The sequence below is a fragment of the Mesoplodon densirostris genome, chromosome 6, assembly GCF_025265405.1.
Source record: "Mesoplodon densirostris isolate mMesDen1 chromosome 6, mMesDen1 primary haplotype, whole genome shotgun sequence".
Taxonomy (NCBI): Eukaryota; Metazoa; Chordata; class Mammalia; order Artiodactyla; family Ziphiidae; genus Mesoplodon; species Mesoplodon densirostris.
In genome coordinates this window covers 7914656-7940867 of record NC_082666.1, presented here as the reverse complement: position 1 = coordinate 7940867, position 26212 = coordinate 7914656, and the positions used below count along the sequence as shown (strand labels likewise).

General features: G+C 56.8%; 1 protein-coding gene across 1 annotated transcript in view; it reads right to left on the bottom strand.

Moving 5' to 3' along the window:
• The window catches only part of EEIG1 (estrogen-induced osteoclastogenesis regulator 1), a 37043-nt gene that overhangs the window by 5228 nt on the left and 5603 nt on the right, over positions 1-26212 (bottom strand). The window contains exons 2-7 of the mRNA XM_060101608.1: positions 7086-7206; positions 6863-6892; positions 4329-4445; positions 2539-2585; positions 2228-2382; positions 17-121 (exon numbers count right to left, since the gene is read on the bottom strand). Coding sequence (XP_059957591.1) covers positions 17-121; positions 2228-2382; positions 2539-2585; positions 4329-4445; positions 6863-6892; positions 7086-7206 — 575 coding nt within the window. The remainder of the gene's footprint in view (positions 1-16; positions 122-2227; positions 2383-2538; positions 2586-4328; positions 4446-6862; positions 6893-7085; positions 7207-26212) is intronic.

Sequence of the window (26212 nt, the reverse complement as noted above, 5' to 3'; positions counted from 1 at the left end):
CGGGGCGGGCACTCACCAGAGATCTTGGACTGCTGGCTGGCATAGCTGGAGTTGCGGGAGTGGCCGGAGTGGAACACCTCCTCGGGGCTGGAGAGGTTCTGGTCCGGCTCCTCTGGCACCCCTGGAAGCCGAGTAGGGGCAGGGGTTACCAGTGTGCCCGCCCTCGCCCTTGCTCGTCCTCTGAGTGTGGCGGGGGGGGTGGGGGGCTGGTGGGTAGAGAGCACATTATGTATTTCCATTTAAGAGACTGAAAAGCTGAGGTCCAGGGGAGCAGCAGCAACCTGCCCCGAGCCGCAGGTCACCACTCGAACCCAGGGTCATTCGTTCATTCCACAAATACCTGTTGGGGACATCTTCCATGCCGGGCGCTCTACCGGGTGCTGGGAACAGGAGACATGGTGTCACAGGCACCCGTGGTGGGAAAGAAGAATGTTGAACAGAAATGACCCATGATTAACCACAACTGGCGAACGGTGCAGAGTAGGGAGCATATGGGGGGGTCTGACCCAGCCTGGAATCAGGGAAGGCTTCTCTGAGGAGTTGGCCTTAATGCGAAACCTTCAGGATGTGTGGAAGGGAGCAAGCCAGAAGGAAGCAGCATCAGGGGAAGGGCCTTCCAGACAGAGGGAACGGCATAAGCAAAGGCCCTGAGGCTCGAATGGGCTTGGGTCTGTGTAGCTGGAATGGAGTGAAGAAGGGGGTGTGGGAGGCGGGGAACACACTTTCAGGCAGTGACAGCAGGAGATTCCAGGGAACCAGGCAGGGTCTGCCCAGGGCTCCATGAGTAACCCCCACCCCCAACCAGTCCTCCTGGTCCACACAGGAAGCAAGGACTCATCCATCCTCTCTTCGGAGATGAGCACACCCAGGCCATAGCATGGACCCCAGGCCTGCCTGTGTCCCCACCCAAAGCCACATGGCTTTTCAAGTCAGCAGGTTCTCCGCATCTGAGGGGTTGCAGAAGAGGGAGAGCGAGAGGCAGAAAACCAGCTATAGAGGCTTGTGGGGGCTCAAATCCCACCCCCCGTGGGAGAGGCACCTCTTCTACTTTGCACAAGAGGCCCCATATTTGCTGGAGTGGCCTGGTCCCCAGATCTCTCCTCTGGGGACCCCCACCCTGAAGCTGGAGAGAGCAATGGAGCTGGGGAGCCCCCATTCCTGCATGCAGCCCCCAGCTCTGGGCCACACTAGGCTGGGTGTGCAGGAAAAATGGGAGTGGAGGGAAGCTGGCCCTTGGGGTCAGAGGGTCCCTCACTGCTCCCATCCCCTGGGGGCAGAATCACCCAGCAAACAGGGCCTGAGGCCCTGTGCCCTAATTACCCTTGTGGCACAAATTAGGGCCGCCGCGTGCCACCTTGCTTACTGATCAGCTAAGGGGCAGTCCTCCTCCCAGCTCTGAGCTCACCCCCTGGGAAGGGGTGCAGAGGCCAAGGCTCATGCTCGGAGGGGCCTGCTTCACCCCGCACAGCACTCAGGGTTGGCGGGTGGTTGCAGGCTGGAGCTTTCTCTCCTGGTATCACCTCCCCCTCTCAATTGCCACACTGATTCCTCTGGGGATTCAAGCTCATTTGCATTTTTCATAATATTAGTAATAATGATAATTTAACAAAACACGTGCTGGGAAATACAGAGGACATGCTACGTGCCAGGCAAGGCACGCACGTACGTTTGCTCAGTTCATCCCCAGAGCAACCCAAGATGTGATTGCTACTGCTGATCCCATTTTGCAGAGGAGGACGCTGGGACCTGGAGAGGCAAAACGGCCAGTCAAGGTCACGCAGCAAGTAGCAGAGCAGGAGCTCACAGGACATCCCTCTGCCAGGAACACTGCACACCACACCCCAGATTCAGCTCAAATGACACTCCTTCAGGGAACTTTCCCCGGTCGTCCCCAGGCGGACACCTTCTGTGTCTTTCTGACACCTCTCGTCACAGCTGTAGGTGGACATGCATTTGACATATTTATTGTCTCATTGACACCTGTCTCTCCTGCTGGGCCAGGGACCCGGTTAGTCTCGGTCCAGGGCGCTGCTGTGATCCTGGGGCCACGCACAGAGCCCGGATCACAGGAGGGGCTCAGACGCCTGCCTAATGGAAGCGTGGGTGGGTGCACGCCATCCCACTAGCCTTCCCTTCTCAGCAAGCATCCCCCTTGGGACCTAGGGATATGGGGAGGTAAAAGCCTTCGGCCATGGGAAGGGTAGGGAGGGCAGGTGAGGAACAGTACCTGAGCTGAGGATGGTGGGCCGGGCCTTGGGGGGCCGGGACCCTGTCAGGGAGTTGGTGCCACTGCCACCGCTGCTGGTCCCGCCACCCTTACACGTCAGCTGCAGGGACGAATCCTGGCCTGGGATGGAAATGGACTTGGCAGTGGACGGCGGCCTTGGGAAGACAGATGGGTGTGACCGGAGTGCCCCACTTTGGGGTCGGAGAAGACAGGGGAACCCAAAAGCCTGGAGGAGGGGACAGTCCCTTGTCCCCCCTCCCCGTGTCCAGGACAGAGCCCCCACCCCTCAGGCGCCCTGCACCAGCACTCACGTCTTGAAGCAGGGGTCTCCAGAGAGCAGGAACATTCCAATGGTGATCTGTACAAAAGCCGGAGAAATCAGCCACGCCCCATCCACCCCCCAGCCCAGGCGCCCGGCCTCCCTGTGGCCTCCCTGCTCTGGCTTCAGATGGGCTTGGACTCTGATCCTATCTCTGTCCCTTGCTGGCCCTGGCGAAGCCACCAAACTTCAGTGAAGCCCAGTTTCCTCATGCAGGGGACAAAACTGATCCTAACGCCTACCTCGTGGAATAGTGGAGAGGATGCTGGCAGCTGGCACGGGGTGAGTGAGGAGGGAAAGTCAGCTACTGTCTTTGCAAAACTATAACTAGACTGTGAGGCCCTCGAGGGAGGAGCCGCAGACACTCCCCGTCCTCTGCACCCCTCGCAGCCCTCAGAGCAGGTGAGCAGGTGGGAGGGAGGCTCTCGATGCCTGCGCGGCGGGGAGGGGTTCACAGATTCCAACACAGAGGGCAGGGGCTTGTGAAAGTTTGTTGAATAAAGTAAAGCAAGAAGCCATTAGAAATGTAACATCCACTCGGGCAAAGATTTTGGCAATGGTCTGAACAAGGCAAGGTTTGGGTCCCCAAATCTGAGCTGGGGCGGAGCGACAGGCAGAGGGGTGATGGGGTGGGAGAGAGGTGCTCAGATCACAGGGACACCTCTGACAACAATGGTGACCGCTGGGGTGAGGCTTTGTTTTTAGTGGATTGTTTCACTTGGCCATGATAGCAACCTACAAAGTACGTGATGGCCCTCGGCTGTAGACGAGGGAACTGAGACTCAGACTCAGGGGAAGGGACTGCTCAAGGCCCTGCAGACAGGATGTGGGGGAGATGGCCTTGAACTGGAGGCCACCTGCCCCTGGGGCCTTGATCTGGCCTGAGGATGCACTGGGCCACTGGGGCGAGGCTGAAAGGGCTTGGCTCTCACAACAACTAGCCTAGACCTTTTCAGGTGCCTCTGGTTTCTTCGGCAAAAGGCCCAGGATGCCCCAGAGCCCTTGCCTGCCACCCCTTGCCCGGCTCTGCCAGGCATAACATGCTCCCGCTGGGTCAGCTCGCAGAGGTGTGGTTACAACAAGACTGTTTTCTCAGCCAGGTGGAAGGGTGTGGGGACGAGGAAGAGAGGCATGCTGGCAGCGGATGCCCAGATATCTCTGTCCCAAGAGGCCAAAGAGGCAGCTGCCTGGGGGGAGGGTGATGCCCCGGCTGGAAGCCTTGCCGTGGCTGGGCCCTCTGAGCAGCTGCCAGGCTCTGCCAGGTCTGGGGATGGCAGTCCATCTGCTCACTGATGCTCTGGGAGCTCAGGCTGCCTCATGACGTGTGGGCAGTGGTTAGGAGCTGGACCGCAGGGTCAAGTGCCAGCTCTGCTTGTGACCCAGGCGGATGATCTAACCTCTGTGCCTCAGCCCCCTGTGGTGCAAAACGGGCCAATGATAGATACCACACCCCACGGGGCTGTTGTCAGGCACCACGAGATAAGGGGTGGTAAGCACTCAGCCATGCTGAGCTCACCGAAAGTGCTCACCAAAGCGTTAAAGAGACTATTGGGTCCACCCCTGACCCCTGATTGTGGATGGGGAAACTGAGGCCAGTGCCTGAGTCAGGCCTTTGATGGTGGTTTCCTGACCCCAGGGCCCACGTCTTTCCCAGGGTCTCTCACTGCCTGTCTGGGGTGAGAACCTGTATTCTTAACAACCGTTCAGGGGACACTGACAAGGAGCACATTTGCCCCCGCCCCTTGGTGGGAGGGGGCGGATGGGGCAGCAGAGCCCTGGTACCTTGAGGATGGAGTTGTCCTGTCGGGTGTTCTTCGTGTCGTATCCCTCCAGCAGGCAGCAGCGCACCGTGGAGCCCGAGCCTGCGAACTCCGCCAGGTTCAAGTCGGCAAAGCCCAGCTGTGGGGACAGAGGAGAGGGTGGGAGGCTGAGGGGAGTGCGGGCGCATGGCTGGCAGCCCAAGGGTTAGCTTGGCAAGGTGGGATGGGGAGGGGAGGCAGGGCCCTCAGGCCCACCCCACGGCCCGGAATGACTGTTGCATAACCGGCACCCAAGGACAGAGGCCCGGGCTGGCGGCTCCAACGTGGCAAAGCCAGGAGCTCACATCCCTGAGCTGCACAAAGCTCCCTTTGTGCCGTGTCCCAGCGTGCACCAGGGCAGCGCCCAAGATGAAAGGACATTGTTGTCTGTGACACAGACGCATTGTTCCCTGGGAAACAAGGCCGTGCTGTGGGAGCCACCAGGCCAGCGGACAGGAGGGGAGGGAAGGCCCGTGGGAACTTGGCGTTGGGCTGCGAGGGTGGAGGGCACTGCAGGGTGAGCAGGAGACCCCGGTGGGAGCTGGAGTGAGGGGCTGGTGGGAACTCCCAGCTGCTCCTGCGATGCAGAAGGGAGTAAGGGATGCGGAGGGAAGCGAGAAAGTGTGAGAACATGGTGTATGAGCTGAGAAGGCCTCCTGGGTGGAAGCCAAGTCTGCCAGACCTGGAGGGTGAGGTTGGGGGGATGCTGGGCTTGGTGACTTGGAAGACGAACCAAGCCAATCAGGGACATTCATTGAGCACCTGCTGCATGCAAGTCTCTACTGCAGAGCTTAGGGCACGTGCTTCAGACAAGGAAACTAAGGTTCAGCGCGGGGAAGTGACTTGCTCAGGGGCTCACACACCTTAACCGGCAGAGCCAGAACTGACATTAGGCCTGATCAGCGTCAAGTCTCACCACCTTTCTGGGCCTCAGCTTCCTCCTCTGATTAAGGGGAGCTGAGCCTGTGGTGGAGATTTGATTAAAGAATGGAAGGGAAGGGCCTGGCAGGTCTGACATGTGACATAGCAGGTTTGTGGGGGGGAGGGGGAAGGAGGTGGCAGTTTCGGCTGTTTGCTGGCAGTTTCTTTCCTGGCTGTCCTTCACGCACATGCATCAACGGGAGGAGAAATCTCCACTCCGAGAGCATCTTCCACAGCCTGGTTCTAGCCACCCTGCCCTCTGCTTCTGGAGAGGGCATCAGCGCCCTGGCCAAGGCGGAGTACAAGGCCTGGTCCACTGAGCTTCCTGGGCTCTGGTCGGTGGGAAGGAACACGCCCTGCACAGCACCTCCCTCGGGCTCTCCACGCAGAGTGAGGTGAGGCAGAGGCATGTCCCCTCTGGACTGACTGAGCCCACCCCCTGCTGCAGGGCGCCTCCCCAGGCCGCAGAGGGTGGGCGAGAGTCCCCATGAGAAGGGGGCTTAGGGCAGAGCAGGCTGATTCAAAGCCAGAGGTAACCCTTGCAGAGCCGTCTTCCCCAACCTTCCCCAGTGGAAAAGGTTTTAATGCGTAGGCCTGAACTGTCTGTGGGCACAGGGAAAGCCCGGCAACCACACAGATGTGCAACAGCGGGGCCTGGCCGAGCCCTCTTCACCCAGCCAAACGATGGGCCCCGCCACTGTTAGAGAGCAAAAGGAAATTTGTGATGACACAAAAACATGCCCATGATGTACTGGTAAGTAAAAATCCAAGTTGCAGAATCTGTTTAGAACAAGTCCCTCTTGTGAATTTAAATATCATATCACCTGCGTGTGCGCAAGTACACACATAGGGTGCTCCTTGTATGATCCTCTAAACCACATGCACACGTTTTATTCACTGCTCTGGATGTATATTTCATGCTTTTTTTTTTTTTTTCTTAAAAGGTCTGGAAAGACCCTAACAAATCAAAATGGTGGAGTCTGAGGAGGAGGCCTAGAGAGAAATAGGGTGGAAACCACCCTTTCACTCTGAAAACCTCTGTCCCATTTGTGCTGCAACAAGCATCCACTGCCTTTATGTTAAGTGTAAAGACTATCAATAAAGATATTTCAAAAAAACAGGGACTTCCCTTGTGGTGTAGAGGTTAAGAATCTGCCTGCCAATGCAGGGGACACGGGTTTGAGCCCTGGTCCGGGAAGATCCCACATGCCGAGGAGCAGCTAAGCCCGTGCGCCACAACTAATGAGCTGCGCTCTAGAGCCCGTGAGCCACAACTACTGAGCCCACGCGCCTACAGCCCGTGCTCCGCAACCAGAGAAGCCACCGCAGTGAGAAGCCCACGCACCGCAACGAAGAGTAGCCCCCGCTCACCGAAACTAAAGAAAGCCCGCGCGCAGCAATGAAGACCCAACACAGCCAAAAATAAATTAAAAAAAAAAAAGATATTTCAAAAAAATAATATATCTCATGGAGGGCAGGGCGTCTTCTGTTTGGGGCAAGAGAGGCGGCTGGAGGTTCGTCTAGGAGCTTCTCTCATGCCTGTCCCACCCACCCATCCCGTCCCACCCCACCGCCCCTTCACATGGCCCCGCTTACCTTGGAGTAAGCCTTCCCACCTTTCAGCTCCTGCATGGGAAACAGAGAAAGGCAGCAGGATGACTAGGGGATCCCAGGGACCTCATGGGTCTCCCCAGTCCACCTCACCCCCCAATCTGACTCCCAGTGAAGGAGGACAAGAAAAGGGGTTGACTGACTCACTCAGGGCATAGGCCTAAAGCCAGCAGCCCAGTGGCCCTACCAGCGCCCCCTGGCCTCTCACCTTGCGCACCGACACACGGAAGATGCAGGGGTCCAGCAGGCCGGTGGCCGGGTTGGCACTCATCTTACACACGAAGGTGAACCTCTTCCGCCACCGCACACAGTTCTCTTGCACCTCCTCCCTGCGGGTCAGAGGGACAGTGAGCACAAGGGTACAGGGTCCACTTTTAGGGAGGTGAGGGCCCTGCTACCTTTGGGACGGGGAGGGAAACTCTCACTTTTCACTTTGTATCACAAAGTGACTGTATTTTCATAACAAGAATCTGCTTGTTGTACGTGTTATAAAAAAAAACCAACAAAAACATAAAAATAAAAAATGAAAAAAACACAAGGCGAGGGTGAGATCAGGCTGGGGGCGGCTGTCTGTTTCCAGCACTGCCTGTCTCACCCCCAACCTTGCTCTGGGGTCTTGAGTAGCTCCTTTGGCCGCCATTACCTCCCTCCAGCTGGACTGCCTCTGGCCCTCTCAAGTGAGCCTCACAGCGGTGTTGCCAGGATGGACTCCCAGCCCTTTTTACAGATGAAGAAACTGAGGCCAGATAAACTGCCCAGTCCTGCCCAGCCAGGAAACAGCTGGCCCTCAGCCCAGTGCTGCCTGGCTCCAGAGCCCCCTTCTTCACCAGTAATAATAACAATAATAATAACAACAACAGCTAACGCTCACACGGCACTTCTGTGTGCCAGGCACCACCCAAAGCACTTCGCAAAACCAGCTGCCACAGGAGCCTTCTCCAAGTGCTGGCGATCCAAGGTCACGCTAACCCTCCCAGCAACCGTCTGGGGCAGCTACTACCCGTAGTCCAAGCCCACGTTCAAAGAAACCGGGAGCTCTGGGGCTAAGACCCCGGCCCGAGGCCCACCACTGGCAGAGCAGAGTAGGGACTTGAACCCAGGCAGCCTGGCTCTGGTGCCACGTGCTCAACCCTCCCCACTGGGTCAGGGCAGGGTGGGGGAGGGGGTGCTGGCTTTCCAGCCCCTGGAGCGCCTCCTGGACCTGAGGAGCATGACCAAGCCCACCAATTCTGCACCCCCCGCACTGGGGAGGCACCCTGTGCCCTGGGGGTGAGTGGGAGCCAGTGGGAGCAGTCCCCCGAGCCTCTCCAGCTGCCTCAGGGGCCGGTGGGCCCCGGGGGTGGCAGCGGCACGTGCTGGAAATGAGCCCCCCTGCCACGGCAGGAAGGGAGGGGCAGGCGTACGAGACATGATCTCCAGCCTCATCCCACTAACAGGAATGGCGAGTGGACAGCTGAGGAAGTGACCGCTCCACACCCTGGAGACCGGAGGGGCTCGGGTTAATGGCCAGACGGGGGCCCGTGGGCGGAGGGTCAGCACAGATTGAGCATCCCCTGAACACGGGCTGGCCTGCTTCTCACGGCAACACTGGAAGGAGACTCTGTGCCACCCCTTCTACAGCTGAGGGCACTGAGGCTCCCGGAGACCACCCAAGGTCACACCCCCAGTGATGGACAAAGCAGGATCTGAACTCAGGACGGTCCAACTGCAGAGTCAGAGCGCTCAGCCATCACCGTGGTTCATGGGTCAGAGGCTCGGGAAAGCCTGGCAGACAGAACCCCCTGGGGTTGTGGAGCCAGCAGGGCCCTAATCTGAACCCGAGGCGTCTACCCATGTCTCTGAGTCCCAAGTATGTGCCAGGTGCTGGATGCTGTGGTGGACTTGATTCACAGACTGACATCTGACAGTCAGCCCACTGATGACTCAGTGTCACCAGGACAGGGTGGGGGAAGGGGTGAGTCAGGGAAGGTGACTGGCTGCAGGGAGGTGGCATTCAGGCTCAGACCCGAATGAAGAGGGGGGAGTAGCAAGCGGGGGAGACGGTTCCTGGCAGAGGGAATCGCATGAGTGAGGAACAAACATACTCTTGGTTTCTCAGCCGATGAAAGCGCCCGAGCCAAGCCTCTATGAGGAGCTCCTTCCTAGCCCCACAAGTCTTTTGAGGATGGGACCATGGCTTCCCCACATCCTGCCAGGGCTGTGACAAGAAGCAACAGGACTCAGTCGGGCAGACCTGGGCTCGCAGCCTCACACTCACTGTGCAACCTGGGCTGGGGCCAATCACCAAAATGCTCTGACCTTGTTAGGAAGGTGAGTCCAGCAACCCCTGCAGACTGGGGACAAACAGAAAAGGTCAGGGCTAGAGATGAGGGGGGGAGGAAGGGACAGCTCCCAACCCGCCAGCGGACATGGGCAGGGACCCTCAGGAAGCAGGTGCCAAAGGAGGAGTGGGAACCCTGGGCTGGAGCATCATCTGACCCAGCCATGGCGGCTCTCCTCATTCATTCATTCAAGTAACTGAGCACCAGTCGTGTGCCAGTCCCTGTTCTATGCACTGGGGCCACAGCAATGACTAGCTTACATTTTGCTGGGAGTGGGAAGGAAGAACGAAAACTACCTCTTTTGGCAGATGACTTAATCTTGTATGTAGAAAATCCCAAGGAATCCACTAAAAAAACTATTAGAATACATGAGCTCAGCCAGGTTGCAATATACAAAAATCAGTTATTTCTATATACAGTACTAGTGAACATCCACAATGAAATGAAGAAAACAATTTCATTTACAATAGTATCAAAAAGAATAAATTTAACAAGAGAAGTACAAAACGTATACTCTGGAAAACTACAAACTACATTGCTGAAAGAAATTCAAGAAGATCTAAATAAATGGAAAGACATCCCACAGTCGTGGACTGAAAGATTTAATATTGCTAAGATGATAATACTCCCGGGCTTCCCTGGTGGTGCAGTGGTTAAGAATCCGTCTGCCAATGCAGGGGACATGGGTTCGAGCCCTGGTCCGGGAAGATCCCACATGCTGCGGAGCAACTAAGCCCATGCGTCCCAACTACCAAGCCTGCGCTCTAGAGCCCATGAGCCACAACTACTGAGCCCGCATGCTACAACTACTGAAGCCCGCGCGCCTAGAGCCCGTGCTCCGCAACAAGAGAAGCCACCGCAATGAGAAGCCCATGCACGGCAATGAAGAACAGCCCCTGCTCGCTGCAACTAGAGAAAGCCTGCATGTAGCAACGAAGACCCAACACAGCCACACACACAAAAAAAAGATGATAATACACCCAAATTGATCTAAAAATTCAATATGATCCCTATCAAAATCTCGGCTGGCTTCTCTGCAGAAAATTGACAAGTTGATCCTAAATCTTGGAAGTTCAAAGGACCAGAATAATCAAAACAATCTAGAGAAAGTAGAACATAATTAAGGGATTCACATATCTTGAATGCAGAACTTCTACAAAGCTACAATAATCAAGAAAGAGTGGTTCTGGCATAAGGATAGACACATAGATCAATGGAATAGAATTGAGAGTCTAGAAGTAAACCTTCACATTTATGGTCAGTTAATTTTCAACAGGGGTGCCAATGGGGGAAAGAACAGCCTTTTTAACAAACGTTGCTGGGACAACTAGATATACACGTGCAAAAGAATAAAGCAGGACTCACTTCTCACACCGTATACAATAAGTAATTCATAAGTTTAAGAGCTGAAACTATTAAATTCTGAGAAGAAAACATAGGGGTAACTCTTCATGATCTGGTATTAGGCAACAGTTTCTTAGATGTGACACCAAAAGTACAAGCAACAAAAGAAAAATATAGATATTTTGAACTTCATAAAAATTTTAAAATTTTGTGATTCAAAGAACACCATCAAAATAGTGAAGACAACCCACAGAATGAAAGAAAATATTTGCAAATCATATATATGATGAGATTTGTAGCTAGAATATATAAAGAGCACTTACAACTCAATAATAAAGACAAACAACCCAATTTAAAAATGGGTAAATGATCTGAACGGACATTTCCCCAAAAAAGATATATAAATGGCCAATAAGCACATGAGAAGATGCTCAACATCATTAACTATCAGGGAAACACAAATCAAAACTATATAACGAGTTACCACTTCACACCCACTAAAATGGCTATAATCAAGACAGATAATAAGTGTTGATGAGGATGGGGAGAAACTGGAACCCTTGCGCACTGCCGGTAGGAACGTAAACTAGTGAAGCTGCTTTGGAAAACAGTCTGGCAGTTCCTCAAAAGGTTAACCATAGAGTTACCATACGACTCAGCAATCCTACTCCTAGGTATATACCCAACAGAAATGAAACATATGCCCACACAAAAACTTGTACACACACAAATGTACGCAGCAGCATTATTCATAATAGCCCAAAAGTGAAAGCAATCCAGATGTCCATCAACTGGTGAATGGATACATAAAATGTGGTATATCCATACAATGGAATATTATTCAGCAATCAAAAGAAACTGAGCACCTAAACATGCTACAATGTGAATTAACCTTGAAAACATTATGCTAAGTGAAAGAAGCCAGTCACAAAGAACTATACATTATATGATTCCATTTCTATGAAGTGCCCAGAATAGGCAAATCCATAAGAGACAGAAAGACTGATGATTGCCAGGGGATGGGGGAGCTGGGAAAAAATGGGAACGACTGCTAATGGGTATGGAGTTTCTTTTTGGGGTGATGAAAATGTTCTAAAATTGACTGCGGTGATGGTCACACAACTCTGTGAATATACTAAAAACTACCAAACTGTACACGTTATTATTATTATTTTTAATTATTTTATTTATTTTTGTTGGGTCTTTGCTGCTGCATGCGGGCTTTCTCTAGTTGCGGCGAGCGGGGACTACTCTTCGTTGTGGTGCATGGGCTTCTCATTGCAGTGGCTTCTCTTGTTGCGGAGCACGGGCTCTAGGCGCACGGGCTTCAGTAGTTGTGGCGTGCAGCCTCAGTAGTTGTGGCTCGTGGGCTCTAGAGCACAGATTCAGTAGTTGTGGCACACAGGCTTAGTTGCTCTGAGGCATGTGGGATCTTTCCGGACCAGGGCTTGAACTCATGTCCCCTGCGTTGGCAGGCGGATTCTTAACTACTGCGCCACCACGGAAGCCCCCAAAGTGTACACTTTAAATGGGTGAATTGTGTGGTCTGTGAATTACATCTTAATAAAGCTGTTACCAAAACGAAAACATGGTAGTTCAAATAAAGAGAGAAAAATGGAGAAAACAGAACAAGGAAGGTGGGTAGGGAGTACTGGATAGAGAATGAGAAGGTGGGGGCTGCTACTTTGGGCAGGTGGTTAGGGAAAGCCCTTTGGCAGTGACGTCTGAGCAAGGTCTGGAGTGAAGTGAGGATGTGGGCTGAGCAAAGACTGGGGGAAGATCTGCCCTGATGCATGAACAGCAAGTGCAAAGGCCCTGAGGTAGAAACAAGCTTGGCAAGTGGAGAAGCAGCATGGGGGCCAGCGGCTGAACGGGACGGGGGAGGGGAGCAGAGGGGACGAGGCTGTCGAGGGAACAGGGGTAGGTCATGCCGGACCATGGTGAGAACTTTGAATCTTCCTCTGACAGTGCCTCTGTCTCGCCATTATGGATTCCGGTTTTAGGCAGAGGCTGAAAGCAGCCCTGAGGAGGTGAATGGAAGGGTGAAAAGAGCAGAATACTTCCCAAGCAGCCAAAGGCCCAAGCCTGAAAGCAGGGAAAGCTAGGGGGCGGCCAGGGCTCCCATGTGGACCCTCAGATCTCCGCCCGCCCCCTCCACTTGCTCGAGCCAGCCAGGAGTTGGAAGCAGCTGCTGGAGCCTGAGGAGGAAGCTCACAGTGCTGAGCGTGTTGAAACACCCAGAGGAATTAGGATTAGTGTCTGGGAACAAAAGCCGATATCGAATCGTGGGCGCTCTCCCTTCCCCTTTGTGAGTCTGCCATGGGAACACCCGGCCAGGAAGCCTGCTTGACCGTGGTTCCTGCAGGCCTGGCCAGAGAAAGCCACGCGGAGCCCTCCCAGGCTCAGGTAACAGGCTGTTTCCTCTCCCCCTGTGGGAAGGTGGGCAGGGGCAGGGCTCACGGGATCAGCCCTGGGCCTCCCTCATGTTTCCACAGGGCTCTAAACACACACTCTTAAATGCCACCACTCCCATGGGACGAAGCTCAGAGCCTCGCCCTGGCCCACCCAGGAGGTCACAGCAAGGATAAAAACAAACACCCCAGCAGTGGCCATTCCCTGTGGGCCTACTGTGTGCTGCCTGGAACTCTTGAACGCTGCAAGTTGGGTGTTATCGTGGCCCACTTTACAGATGAGGAAAATGAGGCTCAGAAAGGCTGAGAAACTCACCCACAGCTACAGAGTGGTGAGGAGCAGAGCCCGGCCTTGACTCCAGGCCCATCTGTAGCCAGAGATGGCACAGCCAGGACTCAGCCCTGCAGCCGCTTCCAGAGCCTTCTGAAGACAGGGAGCTGGGCACCCTCAGTCAGGTGGTATGGGCTCTCAGGCACAGGGCAGGGATAATGGGGGGAGATGAAAGATGAGCACAGGCTCAGGGGTGGGGGTGAGGGGGCATTCATTAAAAAAAAAAAGACAGGAATTAAGATGCCAAGCAGGGGACCATGAGCCCCAGGTGGGAGCTTGCCAGGCCAGGTTTGAGGGAATCTCAGGGGCTTGATTCATTCAAAAATCTCTTATTAAGCAGGTGCCAGGTACTGCTGAAGGCCCTAGGGACATAAACAGTGAACAAAACAGAAATTCCTGCCTTCAAGGGGCTTATAGTCTGGCAGCAGGAAGGAGACAGACAAAATAAGGCAAAACCACACAGATGGTGGTAAGTGCTATGGAGGAAAAAGGAACAGGGAAGGAGGCAGGCAGTGCCTGGGTTGGGGGCGCCTGAGGGAAAGACGGCCAGGGAAGGTGTTAATGGGAAGGTGACATCTGAGCAAAGAGCCCAAGGGGGTGAGAGTGACCCACACAGATGCCTGGGGGAAGAGCAGTCCAGGCACGAGGAACAGTCAGTGCAAAGGCCCTGAGGTGGGAATATGCCTGACATGTTTAAGAAGGCACGAGGAGGGGCTTAGGAGGGGCTTCCCTGGTGGGGCAGTGGTTAAGAATCCGCCTGCCAATGCAGGGAATATGGGTTCGAGTCTTGGTCCGGGAAGATCCCACATGCCGCCGGGCAACTAAGCCCGTGCACTACGGCTACTGAGCCTGCGCTCTAGAGCTCGCGAGCCACAACTACTGAGCCCGCGCGCCACAACTACCGAAGTCTGCGCGCCTAGAGCCCATGCTCCGCAACAAAGAGTAGCCCCCGCTCGCCCCAACTAGAGAAAGCCCGCGAAAAGAAGGCACGAGGAGGCTAGAGGCCAAAAAGCCACCCCAGGAACAGCAAAGGCCCACTGCAGCGCTGCCAAGAGCCCTGAAGGGTGACCGGGATCCTGAAAGCTGAGCACCGCTTGACACCAGCCATGACCTCAACGGACTGTGGCCCTGGGGGCAGGGACAGGGCCTGTGTGGGAAACGTGGATCTCTGCATACATTCCCCAACTCCCCAGGTGCAGTGAGCCAGAAAGAGGAAGAGCGTGAAAAAATTACAACAAATGAGCATCTATGACGAAAAACCATAAAGAAGATGCTCATTAAGAACACACAGGGGGCTTCCCTGGTGGTGCAGTGGTTGAGAGTCCACCTGCCAATGCAGGGGACACGGGTTCGTGCCCCGGTCCGGGAAGATTCCACATGCCGCGGAGCGGCTGGGCCCGTGAGCCATGGCCGCTGAACCTGCGCGTCCGGAGCCTGTGCTCCACAACGGAAGAGGCCACAGCAGTGAGAGGCCCGCGTACTACAAACAAACAAACAAACAACAACAAAAAAGAACACACAAGACTGTGCATCCGCCCCCACCCCAACCCCCGCTTGCCCTGCTAATGTGGCTCAGGACATGCTGAGAACTGAAATGTAAAGATGATGGCACCAAGCCCAAAGAGGACACCGTCCAGAGCCCTGGACTCCGGGCTCCCAAGCCGAGCGGCTTGTTCCACCTGCAAAGGGGCAGGAGGAGACAATGGCTGAAGGAAGGAGGGAGCTCGGAGCGGGTCTGGCTAAGGTGGGGTGAGGAACCGCAGGGCCACTGTCTTCGTGTCTGTCCAAGAATTGTTTCTGTAATTGAACTTGAAATTGAAAAATGAGAAAAGGGTGTGAGGTTAGAAGAGCTGGTCAAAAGCAAAGGGATTTGAATGCCCATCTGCCTGATTCAAGGCCTGGGCCCACACTCACCCTCCCGGCAGGACCGGGCGCCCCTTGGCAAGAGATGAAGATGGCCTCCTTAGTCTGGGGTTTCAGGGCTTGAGTCCCCAGCTCCATGCTGCCAGGGATAGGTAATTACAGAGACTGGGTTTTCAGGGGAGTTTCGTTTTTAGCTTTAAGATACACAATTAGATGTCCAAATCCCAGAGAGGCAGGGCGAGCCCTCTCCACCCACCGCAGCCCGCTGGCAGAATCCGGCTCTTTCTGGGTTGTCCTGAAATAGAGCGGAGCATCCTGCCAGGCTGGTGTCTCCCTCGGAGCTCCCCTGGCCCCAGATCCCGACCAGGGCCTCTGTGATGCATCCACAAAGCCTCACTGTGGACGCCGGCTCGGTGCCAGGCCCACGTGGGTGTGGGGACACAACGGGAGCAGACCTCCTCAGGAGCCCCCGGCTGAGTGGGGAGACAGACTCACACAAAAAGCAACTGACAACTGCCACCAGCCTCCAAGGAAGTGGAAGGGGCTGCGAGGAAGCGGAACAGACTGGGGCCCTGACTTGGTCGGGGCAGTGACGCCATAGCTGGGACCTCTAGGCTGCGGTTGGCTGGGCAAAGACGCGGGGAGATGGCCCGGGTGGTGGGAAGAGCCCAGGAAGACCCAGAAGGAAGGAGGTGGCTCTCAGGAAGAGGTGAGAGAAGGCCGGGGGGAGGTGGGTAATCAGGCAGGTGAGGGTAGGGCTGCATGAGTGACCCGGAGGCCCACCACCGGGAGCCTGGACTTCATCTGTGAAAGGGTGACGCTGCCCACCGCGTGGGGCTGTCGCATGACCCTGCGGTGCCGTGTCCAGCTCCTTTCTCCACTGCTCACCCAGAGGGGCGATGCAAGGAATTCTACCGGCACGATGGGTGTGTAGTAGCCACATCTTTCTAGCACCTGCCCTACCGTATGTCAGTGACCCAGAAAGGCAGCTGGCCACCGTCGGGGCCCCACACAGATGGCACCTATCTGCCACCACTGCCTCCCCAGAGCTCAAGACAGAGCTGCACAGAGCGGGACCCTCGCTCTAGAACACTCGCTCCTGCCTCCCAGGTTCATCTTTAATTAATCAACAGTAAAACCCAGTCCTGTTCATTGAGCTTGTTCTACAGGACATGTGTTTTATATACATGAGCAACGACCACAATCCTAGCAGGTATGTGCCAGTATCATTCCCATTTTACAGATGAAGAAACTGAGGTCCAGAGAAGGGCAGAACAAGCCCAAGCAAGGTTGGACTGAACAATAGGGTTGGATGCTGACCCAAGGCCACACCTTCACCTCTTCCCCATGTTGGCTCCCTTCAGAAGCAGGAAGGTGAGTGGACACCTGGGAGGAGGGAATGCTTCTTCCCAGGGCCCCAACAACTCGAGACGCCTCAAAGGCTGTGAAGGGCAGCAGACCGGGTTGAAGTGAGCCACCAACCTCGGCCTCTCAGATGGGGAAGTTTGGGACTCCCAGCAAAAGGCCACCCCAGAGTCCGGGTGCCATGGTTCCCCGAGGGTGGCTCACTGCCATTTCCCTAGCACCTGGCCCAGACCAGCCTCACTGCCCAGGAAATGGAGCAAGATCTCAGAGCTTTAGCACCCCCCAGTCTCCATCACGCAGGTGATGAGGGGTCAATTCCATGGGAGCCACCTCCTGGCCACAGGCTGCCCACGGCCCGCAGGGTCCTCACAGACAGGGATCATCTGGGGCCCCTCCCCGGAGTCGGAGTGAAGGCACAGCCAGCAGTGGTCTCAGAGCAGGAAGCTGAGAGAAGGGAAGCCGGGGTACCAGTGGGGAGCCGTGGAAGGGCTCCAGCCTGCCCCAACCTCAGTCCCTCACCTCCTCCCCAGCAGCCTGGCTGCAAGTACTCGTCTGCACATCTGTCTGGTCGCCACCGTATACCCGGCACAGAGCTTGCCTGGCAGGGGGCAGCTCAATTGTGGCCACTATCTACGGACGGGGTTGGCGAGGCCTGGGAGGACAGAGCTGCTCAGACTCGGGTCAACACTGAAAACTCCTTGGCTTGTCACAAATGAAGATTCCCAGGCCCTGCCAGAACTAGACTCTGCTATGGCAGGGTTTCTCAACCTCGGCACTACTGACATTTTAAGCCATTCTGGTTCTTTTGGGGGGGTGTCCTGTGCATTACAGGATGTTTGGCAACATCCTGCCACAACTCCAGCTGTGACAACCAAAAGTGTCTCCAGATATTGTCAACTGTCCGGGGGCAAAGTCACCCCTGGTTGAGAACCACTGCTACAGGCCTTGGACTGGACTTTTGTTTTGTTTTGTTTTGTTTTGCGGTACGTGGGCCTCTCACTGTCGTGGCCTCTCCCGTTGCGGAGCACAGGCTCCGGAAGCGCAGCTCAGCGGCCATGGCTCACGGGCCCAGCCGCTCCGCGGCATGTGGGATCTTCCCGGACCGGGGCACGAACCCGTGTCCCCTGCATCGGCAGGCGGACTCTCAACCACTGCGCCACCAGGGAAGCCCTGGACTGGACTTTTTAAACAAGCTCCCAGGTGATTCTGAGGCAGGAGCTGGGCACCTGGCTAAGCGAGGGCATATCTATGAGAACTGAGTGGGACCCCAGGGACTCCCAGCCCCACTGCCCTCCTGTGTTCCTGAAAGGGCTGGTCCCCGGATTCCTCCCCCTCTGCCCCCATGATGAGAGATAACCAGAGCAAGGCTCCATCGCATGAATCCCTCCCCGCTGGGCCGGCAGTCACAACAGCCAGCCTGCACCTCCTCAGCCACACCCACTCCGTGATCTCCCCGACCTTGGCTGGGTCCCTGGAACAGCGAGCAGTCACAGTGATGCAGTCACAGTGATGCAATCAAGGCTCCCGGCTGATGAAACCCAGCCCAGGCTGGGAAAGGCGAGAGTCTAATAAGGAAACAATTTAAATTGACAACATCTGCCTGTGCTTCCCTGAAGAGAAGAAAGTACAGCCGCCTGGGGAGGGGCCCACCCCGGGGACCAGGCAAGGCATCTGTCCAGGGGCTGCAGGGCGGTAGAGCCTCCATTCCAGTGACGTGGCCAACGTGGCCGCCCAGCAGCATCTGGCTCCTGCCAGGAATTCAAGGCTGCACGCAGGGGAAGCAGCTTGTTGCAGTTCTGACACAGCCAGCCCCTCCTCCCGTGACACGAGGCAGCAAGAAGTTCCTAGAAGTCAAGCCACTCAGGCCTGGTGGAGAGGCATCAGTGAGGAGTGAGGACTCTGGAGTCAGAGGCACCTGGGTTCCACTCCTGCTCTCACCAGCCCGGTAACCTGGAACTGCATCAAATAACCCAAAGTGGGCAGACGCTGGCTTCCCCATTTTACAGACACAGGCACGCTGCCTCCCTGGCTCTGCCTTCGCAGAGGTGCCTGGACCCAGAGGCAGGCTCTGCAGGCAGCTCGAGCTTCCCTATCACCCAGGCGAATGTGTGGGCATGCTATTCTCCACTGATGCACAGCCCAAGAGGAAAGCAGGCCATTGAAAGGAATCCGAAGTAAACTGCTGGCTTTGACCAAGTGCAGGTCCAAACCCAGGCACCTGGGCGAAGGTGCCCCCATCACCAAATGTGGCCCAGCCTGGCTCCTGTTTCCCGGGTACCCTTCTGTGTGCCAGGTGCTGCTCAAGCATGTACCCTCTGCAGACACGATCAGCACCCACTTCACAGATGAGCAAATGGACACTCAGGGATTCCGCAGGTCACTCAAGAGGTGAGGGGTGAACTGCACCTCCAAGCCCTACCTCAGGAGCCCACCCCCCACCCCAGCCCTGCAGGACCGCTGGGAAGATGCTCTAAGATAGAAAAGCTGTTCTCAGGGGACAACAGCAGCCGTCAGTGTCCCTGCGCTTTGTGGGCTGATCCTTCACGAGTCTCAATACCAGGGAAGAGGCGGCCTTGAGACCAGTCTTGTCCTAAAGGAGGGGTGGTCATGAGGTCAAAGCGTACCGTCAGTGGGGCATGGCACTGGGCCAAACTCGTCAAGACCTGCTGGTGTTGGGCACGAAGCCTGGTCAATCCAGGGTCGAAGGGAGAGTGGGGAAATGTTCCTATGAAAGTCCATAATGTCAGCTTCCTGCCTCCTGAGCATTTCCCACTTATCGGGCACTGAACTGAGAGCTCTCCCTGCCTGACCTCCTGGAGTCCACACCCCAAGCCTGGGAGGTAGCTACCACCATCCCCATGTCGCAGGCAGGGAAACTGAGATTCAGAGCACAGAAGCCACCGACCCCAGGTCTGGCTGGGAGAGGGCCGTGATCTGATCTGAACCCATAGCTGTCTGACCTCAGAATCTTAAACTAGGCCCAGGCCCTAGAAATTCAAAGCAAGCAAATTCAAAGCCGCAGCTGGGCTATAGTAGCAACGTTCCCTCCTCCGTTCCAGAACCCACGACTGTAAAACACGGAGCTGTGGGGTTGGCTGTGCACAGGGAATTTCCCTTCCTGAGCCCCTGAGATCCCAGCGGGACCACTCACTCACAAGACAAGGGTACAGGAGGCAGATAGGCTGGGGACCAAGGCCAGGATCTGCCACTCACTGGACACGACCTCTCTGGGCCTCAGTCACTGCCCTGCCCTGTCTCACGGGCTTGCTAAAAGGCCTAATGAGAGAACAGGGCCTGGCACATACCCAGAGGACACTCACACTGAAAGGGGGACATGGCCGCTACCATCGAAAGTAACTCTGAGACAGATGGTCCAGTAGGAAGCCAGGGCCCTGATGGAGGCCCCACTTCCCCACCCCAGGACCATGGATCAGGACATTTCCCCAGACCTTGAACCTGGCTGGGACGTCCTGGGAGGTGGACGGGCAAGTAGCCCAGGCGTGCTCAGGCCGCTCCTGGCTGACTCACGCCTGGGTGGTGTTTGAATCACCCAAGGAAGGGAAGAAACGGGAGGGAGGTATCCCCATCCCCGGAGCCCAGTTCCTTGAATAGCTGGACCCAAGTGAGTCACAGGGATGTCCCTGACCTCTGAGCCCCTACCCAACCCCATAGCCTTTTCTGATAGCACCCTCCCCACAACGACTGCAGACAAATTACTTCCTCTTCTGGACATGGGTCTTATTCATGGTGAAAATGGAAGGAGGCGTCCATGTCCCAGAGCGCAGGGGTCCTGGAGGCAGGGCCTTTGTTTCACTCGCTGCTGCTTCCCATGTCCTAAGGGTGGCACCTGGTACATGGGAGGTGCTCAGTAAGCCTCTGATGACTAAATTAGTGACATTCATGGCGCTGCTGCTCCCAATAAGGGCCACCCTAGACCTTCTTGCACTGATATTTCCACCTCCAGGAAAGGGGCCTCCAGCTGTGGTCAGGTCACCTTCTCCAGCACTCTGTAGTCACTGAGGGGTCAGAGGTCATCACCATCTCTGGATCTGCCCCCAGGTGTTCCCACTGCTCCACACCGCATTCCCCACAGCCCCTTGGGACTTCTGAGGTGACCGAGGAATAATCAGGGACCACTCAGCCAGAGTCACGTCTCCTCACAAAACCAGCACAGACTAAGACCTGCTTTGCTGGTCATCTTCAGTAGCTCTCTGAGATTCCAACCACAAGACAAAGGGCTTGGGGTCAGGTGGGACCAGGAGGCCCTGACTCACCAATCTCCACCTCCTCCCCAGACAGCTGATTCTCCTGCAGACTCATGGACTGACCCTGGGCTAATCGCTGCCCCTGCCATTCACTTAGTCCACACACGTTAACTGAGCACTTACTACGAGCCAGGCCTGAGTGGGACACTGGGAAACAAACCTGGGCCTTGGTCTTGTCTGCATCCAAAAGGGGCATGGCCATTCTCACCCAGGTCCATGTGATTCCTCGTTGGCCGACAGAAAACCCTTAGGAGGTGCTGGAGCCCTGGGTCAGGCCTTCTCCCGCATTCAGGGAGAGGACCCAGTCAAAGGTCCATCCCCAAAGACAGCGGTCAGGGCCAGAGCAGGCAGGAGTGGCGGATGCCTCCCCTCCCACGCCGTGCTCAGCATGTCTTGGAGAGCGGATGTGTCTAATGGTCTCCCCTGGCTCATGGGCCCAAGGTCAGGGGCCATGGCTGTCTCGGCCAATGCTGGACCCAGTGCCCAGTGCAGGGCCAGGGCAGCAGCCTGGCTCGAATCACAAATGTTTGCTGAATGGGTGAAACACAGGAAGAGAGAAGAGAAACAATTAAGGGGAGAGCAGGAGGAAGGTGAACCTTTCCTTCCTGCTCCCACCCCTGGATCCTCTCCAATGACGGCCCTGCATTAATACCAACCACTGCCAGCCTTTCCTGAGCACTTACTCTGTGCCGGGGGCTATGCTGGGTACCTAACGGGGGCGTGGGGGCAGGGGGGTGGTAACCCACTTAATCCAAGCACCAAGAAGGAGCTTATCACCCCATTTCACAGAAGAGGAGAGCGAGGCTCAGAGAGATCCGGTGGTCTGGCAGCCTTGGGAGCACGCCCTCCTTCTGAACCACCAAGCCCCACACCCAGCAGCCCCTGCCAGGGTTTGCAAGAGGCAGAAGGAAAATCCCCAGCCAGAGAAGCCTGCTGGCAACTGCTGAGTTAAGGCTCATAAGTGATGCTTATTGGGTAAGGATGGTTCAGGCTGCCCTGCCAGAAAGACCCTGGAAAGACCTGAGGACCTTCTCCAGGGTCTCAGGTGCCCAGCATGACCAAAGGTGTGGGTGTCTCAAGGCCTTTCTCACACAGACACGTGCACACATCAGTGCACGGCTGACTGGCTCTCAGAGCAGTCCTGTGTAACCAGTCTCCTAGAAGCGGGACTTCACAGGTCCCAGAAGTCCCCTCCAGACATGACCGCCACCCCAGTAAAGACAACATCATCCTGACTCGTATCAGGATGGGGTTTTTTAATCAGAATGCTTTTGAACTTTATATAAACGGCACCGCACAGCATGCTCTTGTGTCTGGCTTCCTTCCCTCGAGGTTGTTTGCGACACTGTCCTTGTCGTTAGTAGCAACGGCTGCTGCGTAGCAGCAGAGTTTTGTTTTTAATCATTCCATGATGACAGAGGTGGGAAACGGCTCCGCTCAGCTGACAGCCACCTCCCCTCCTACAATGTGGAGTCCCAAGTGGTCAACCCCATGGCTGCCCTTGGGGGTTCTAAAATACAGCTCTGACTCTGATTCACACCCTTCTGTGGATCCCTGGTCAGAGAAGTCCAAGCCCCTCCCCGTGGCCTCCCCCACTCCGAGCCCCCAGGCCACTAGCTCTTCCCTGCTCAGCACTCCTGCCCTTGCCTCCCTCTGCCCTGTGCTGCTCTTCTCTCCCCTCTCCCCCAACCTATTCACCTACTACTGTCCCTGGGACGGAGCCCAGCATCCATTCCTGGGTGGGGCACTTCAGGGCAGGGCACTGTGGGGCGGGGCTGGAGCCCCGGGAAGCTGCACGGGGCCCCACACACAGAAGGTGCTCAGGAACTTGTCCCTGAGGGACTGGGGGTCGGGGAGCCGCAGGTGTGCTGCCTCTGTGTATCTGCAGAGAGTCCAGCACTCGCTCAGAGGAAGTGGTGGGAAGGGCGCCTTGCGTGCAAAAAGGGCGCAGACTTCTGCCTTCCCCAGCGCCCTCCCCAGCACGTTTAGTCTGGTTTCGGGTGCCGGGCCCTGTGCAAACAGGTCGCCCTGATCTAGGGAGTCCTCCTGCCCCCACGTGGGCACCCGCACCCCATTTGATGGAGGAGCAAGCCCAGGCTGAGAGGACAAGGCTGTTGGCCATGGTCACAGAGCCAGTGAGTAGCTGCCGAGGTGCCTCCCGGGGCAGGCACCAGCCCCTGCCTGCTCCCCATCCCCCTAGGAGCATCCCCACTCCACACACAGGGTCCACCCGACACAACCCATCGGTGCGGCCAGCTGCCTCTCAATCGCAGCCTCTGAGCCCAAGGCAGTGCCCAGCTGCATGGTATGCAGGCGAGGGCTGCTCCTGACACGCGCTGATACCTCCCGCACGGGGGTGGGGAGGGGCTGGGCCCCAGCAGCTGGCGGTGACTGGCACTTGGTCCGGCACCAGCAGCGCCCACACTGGTTCAGGGCCAAGGGAGAAAAGTTCCAGCCCTGCGCCAACGCCAACCCTCGGCAGGAGGCCCCAGGAGTAAGATGCAACAGAGGTCACTCCTGCCCACGGTCTGGGGCAGGAGCTAAGACGCATGGCCCACAGGGGTGTACAAGGCCAAAAGAGGCCAGGGAAGGCCTCCCAGAGGAGGTGGCTCTCGGGCTGAGCAGGAGTTCAGCCAGGTGAAGAAGCGGGGGAAGGGAGCTTGAGGACAAGGCAACTGCAGAAGCAAACAACTAGAAAAGTAAGGTGTGGTAAAAGTCAGAGAGCACCAGGGGCCTGCCACCCACCAAGGGCCCCTGGCTTCCTCCCCTGCTCCCCCAGCCCCCAGCAGAGTCTGCCCTCTGCCTCACGTGGGGGGCAGTCTTCTGCCTGCCAGAGTGGGTCCCAGAACTGGCTGTGCAGAGGGCCCCTTCCTGCAGGCAGAAGCCCCCTACACCCTAGTCCCGCCCCACCCCGGGAGCACTCCAGCTCTCACTGGCTGGCTCGGAGCCAAGCACCCCAAGACAGGGCAGGTTCAAGCCAACAGAGGCAAGAAAGTGCACAGGCCCCACTGGGGACCCTGAGCTCCAGCAGGAGGCTCAGCTCCTTAGACACTAGGTGTGTTCCTCACCTGCTTCCCACCCCTCCGGAAGTAGCCTCTCCCACAGCACCCCTAGAATCATGAGACAGAGACAGCACCCCAGTCAGTCCCGGCCCACAGGGAAGTTCCAGCGGCCACAGAAGGACAACTGAGGTGCGCCATCCAGCCCACCACCTTGACTCAGCCAGGGATGGAAGGATGGGCGGCGGCGCATCCAGTGCCTCAACCACGTGCCAGGAGCCGAGCTGGACGTTTGACAGGCGTTATCTCACGTGGTCCTCCCCAGAACACTGCGAGGAAGACACCAGCAGCCCCTGAGGCTTAGAGACTGAGTCCCTTGCCCAAGGTCAAACAGGCGACAAGACGCAGAGGACGGGAATGTCCTCCCCAGGCCGGTGCAGGGCAAGCCACCAGCCTGACCAAATAGGCGGCACGTCCTCCTTCCTCCCAACTGCGGGCTGGCCACTCCCAGTTGACATCTGGGCAGACGGGGGGTGGGGGGGGGTGGGGGGTTCCAGGCCTGCATTTGAGAGCCATTCCAAGCCCAGGCCACCAAAAGAAGCTCACAGCAGAGACCGAGGGTTTGCAACGAAAGTCCTAAGCAGACACCAAGGCCAGGCACAGGCTGGGCAGCTTCAGGCCTCACCAAGGCCACCAACGGCACAGTGTGACCTCGTGGAGAGCCAGAAGGCCCAAGGGTGATAGACCTCAGGTCACAGAGCACATTTGAGGCCCTGGGGGTGGGTCTGGTAGCCCCAGAACCCAAAGCACTTGCCAGGCCAAGTGGATAATGAAGAGAGACAGCCCTCGCCCTCGCCCTCGCCCCAAATTAGTTCCAGGTCTCGTTCTAAGCAAATCTGATGTCTCTCCCCTGCTCACACCTTTCCGTGGCTGTCTGATAAGATGAGGATAAATCTATATTGGTTGCCATGGGTGCTATACTGCTCCTCCCAGCAGCGGGCAAGTGACCGCAGGGTCACCACACAGCAGTCACCAGACTCCACACACTGAATCCCCAGGCTTGCGAGGCCCGTGAGCAGACATGCTAGCAGCTATCACGAGGTCCAGGCAGGGCTTTGCGAATGCAGGTCAGGACTTCCAGGTACTGAACAAGCAGAGTTCAAGGGCACTCGGGGCCCTCCGACACACGGTGTGGTTGCTACTAAGAACCCCTGGCCAGAGTAGCTCCCAGAACAGAGATCAAAGTGAGGAACAGGCCTCGGGGAACAGCCTTGGCTCCACAGGGCCAGATCACCTTGGGTCAGGGCTCTGCCACTGCCAGGCTGGCAGGCAGGTGGCAGGGGCTGCCAGGGTGGCACCTGCCAATGGTGTGGCCAGCTGGCGGCAAAGGCTGGCCTCAAGGAGCAGACACCAAGGCCACGCACAGCCTGACCCCGAGGGAGCCCGCAGATGGTCTGGTGCCATAGCCTGGCTGCCATGGGTGGTCTCTGCAGCCTGCCAGCAAGACGTCTCTCCGCAAGCACCCGCCTCCTCAGGCCCCAGCTTGTGCACGGAAGGCCTTCCACTGGGGCCCTGGGGAGCGGGCTGGCCTGAGCAAATGAGGGAGGCAGACCACTGTCAGGGATCCAAGGGCATGCAGGGGGTCAGGAGGAGCCCAGAGCAGGCAGCCCACAGAGGAGGCAGCGCAAAGCCCCTTGGGCCACTTGCTGCCACGTGACACCGTTGCTCGATCTTCTGATTTAAAAGATTTTTGTTTTGCTGTCAAAAACTCTTAGAGCACTGTATAGGGCAACAAAACCCCAGCCGCATTTGGCCACTGTGCACTCTCTGAACTTCCATCTTCCAGCACCTACTAAGTGCTGGGTGTGGTGCCAGGAACTTGAGGACAAGGAAACCCGCCTGCCGGCTCTACCCGCCCACCTTCTCTCCAGTGTGCCCACTCTTCTCCCTCTGCCTGCCACGGCCCAGCCAGGCCACAACTCCAACTGCCCTTACTGAGTACTGGTCAGGCACCCTGGCATCTTCTCCACCTGGCAGCCAAGAGCCAGCATCCTGATTGGCAAACCAGGCACACTGCCCCCCTGCCCCTCGGCTGGACCCCCAAAGCCAGCAACTGTCCAGCCCAGGTACCCCCATCTTCATCTACTGCAGCCAGCCCCGTGCTGCCCCTCTCCATACCCCAACCACGCCAGCCCCTTGCCTAGATCACTGACCAAGTGCCTTCCAGCTGGGGGCCTCTGCCTGACCTCTTCCCAAACTCATGGAGCCTATGCTTTCAGGATGGGGCACATCACTGTGATAGGGAGGGCTCTCCCTTCGGCCCACAAGGCTCCCATGAAGGGTCCCTTCCTCAGGGAAGCCCTTCCTCTGTGATGCCCGCAGGCACACTGCCCCCACCCCATGGGGAGCTCCATGGGAGCAAGGCTGTCTGGTCCC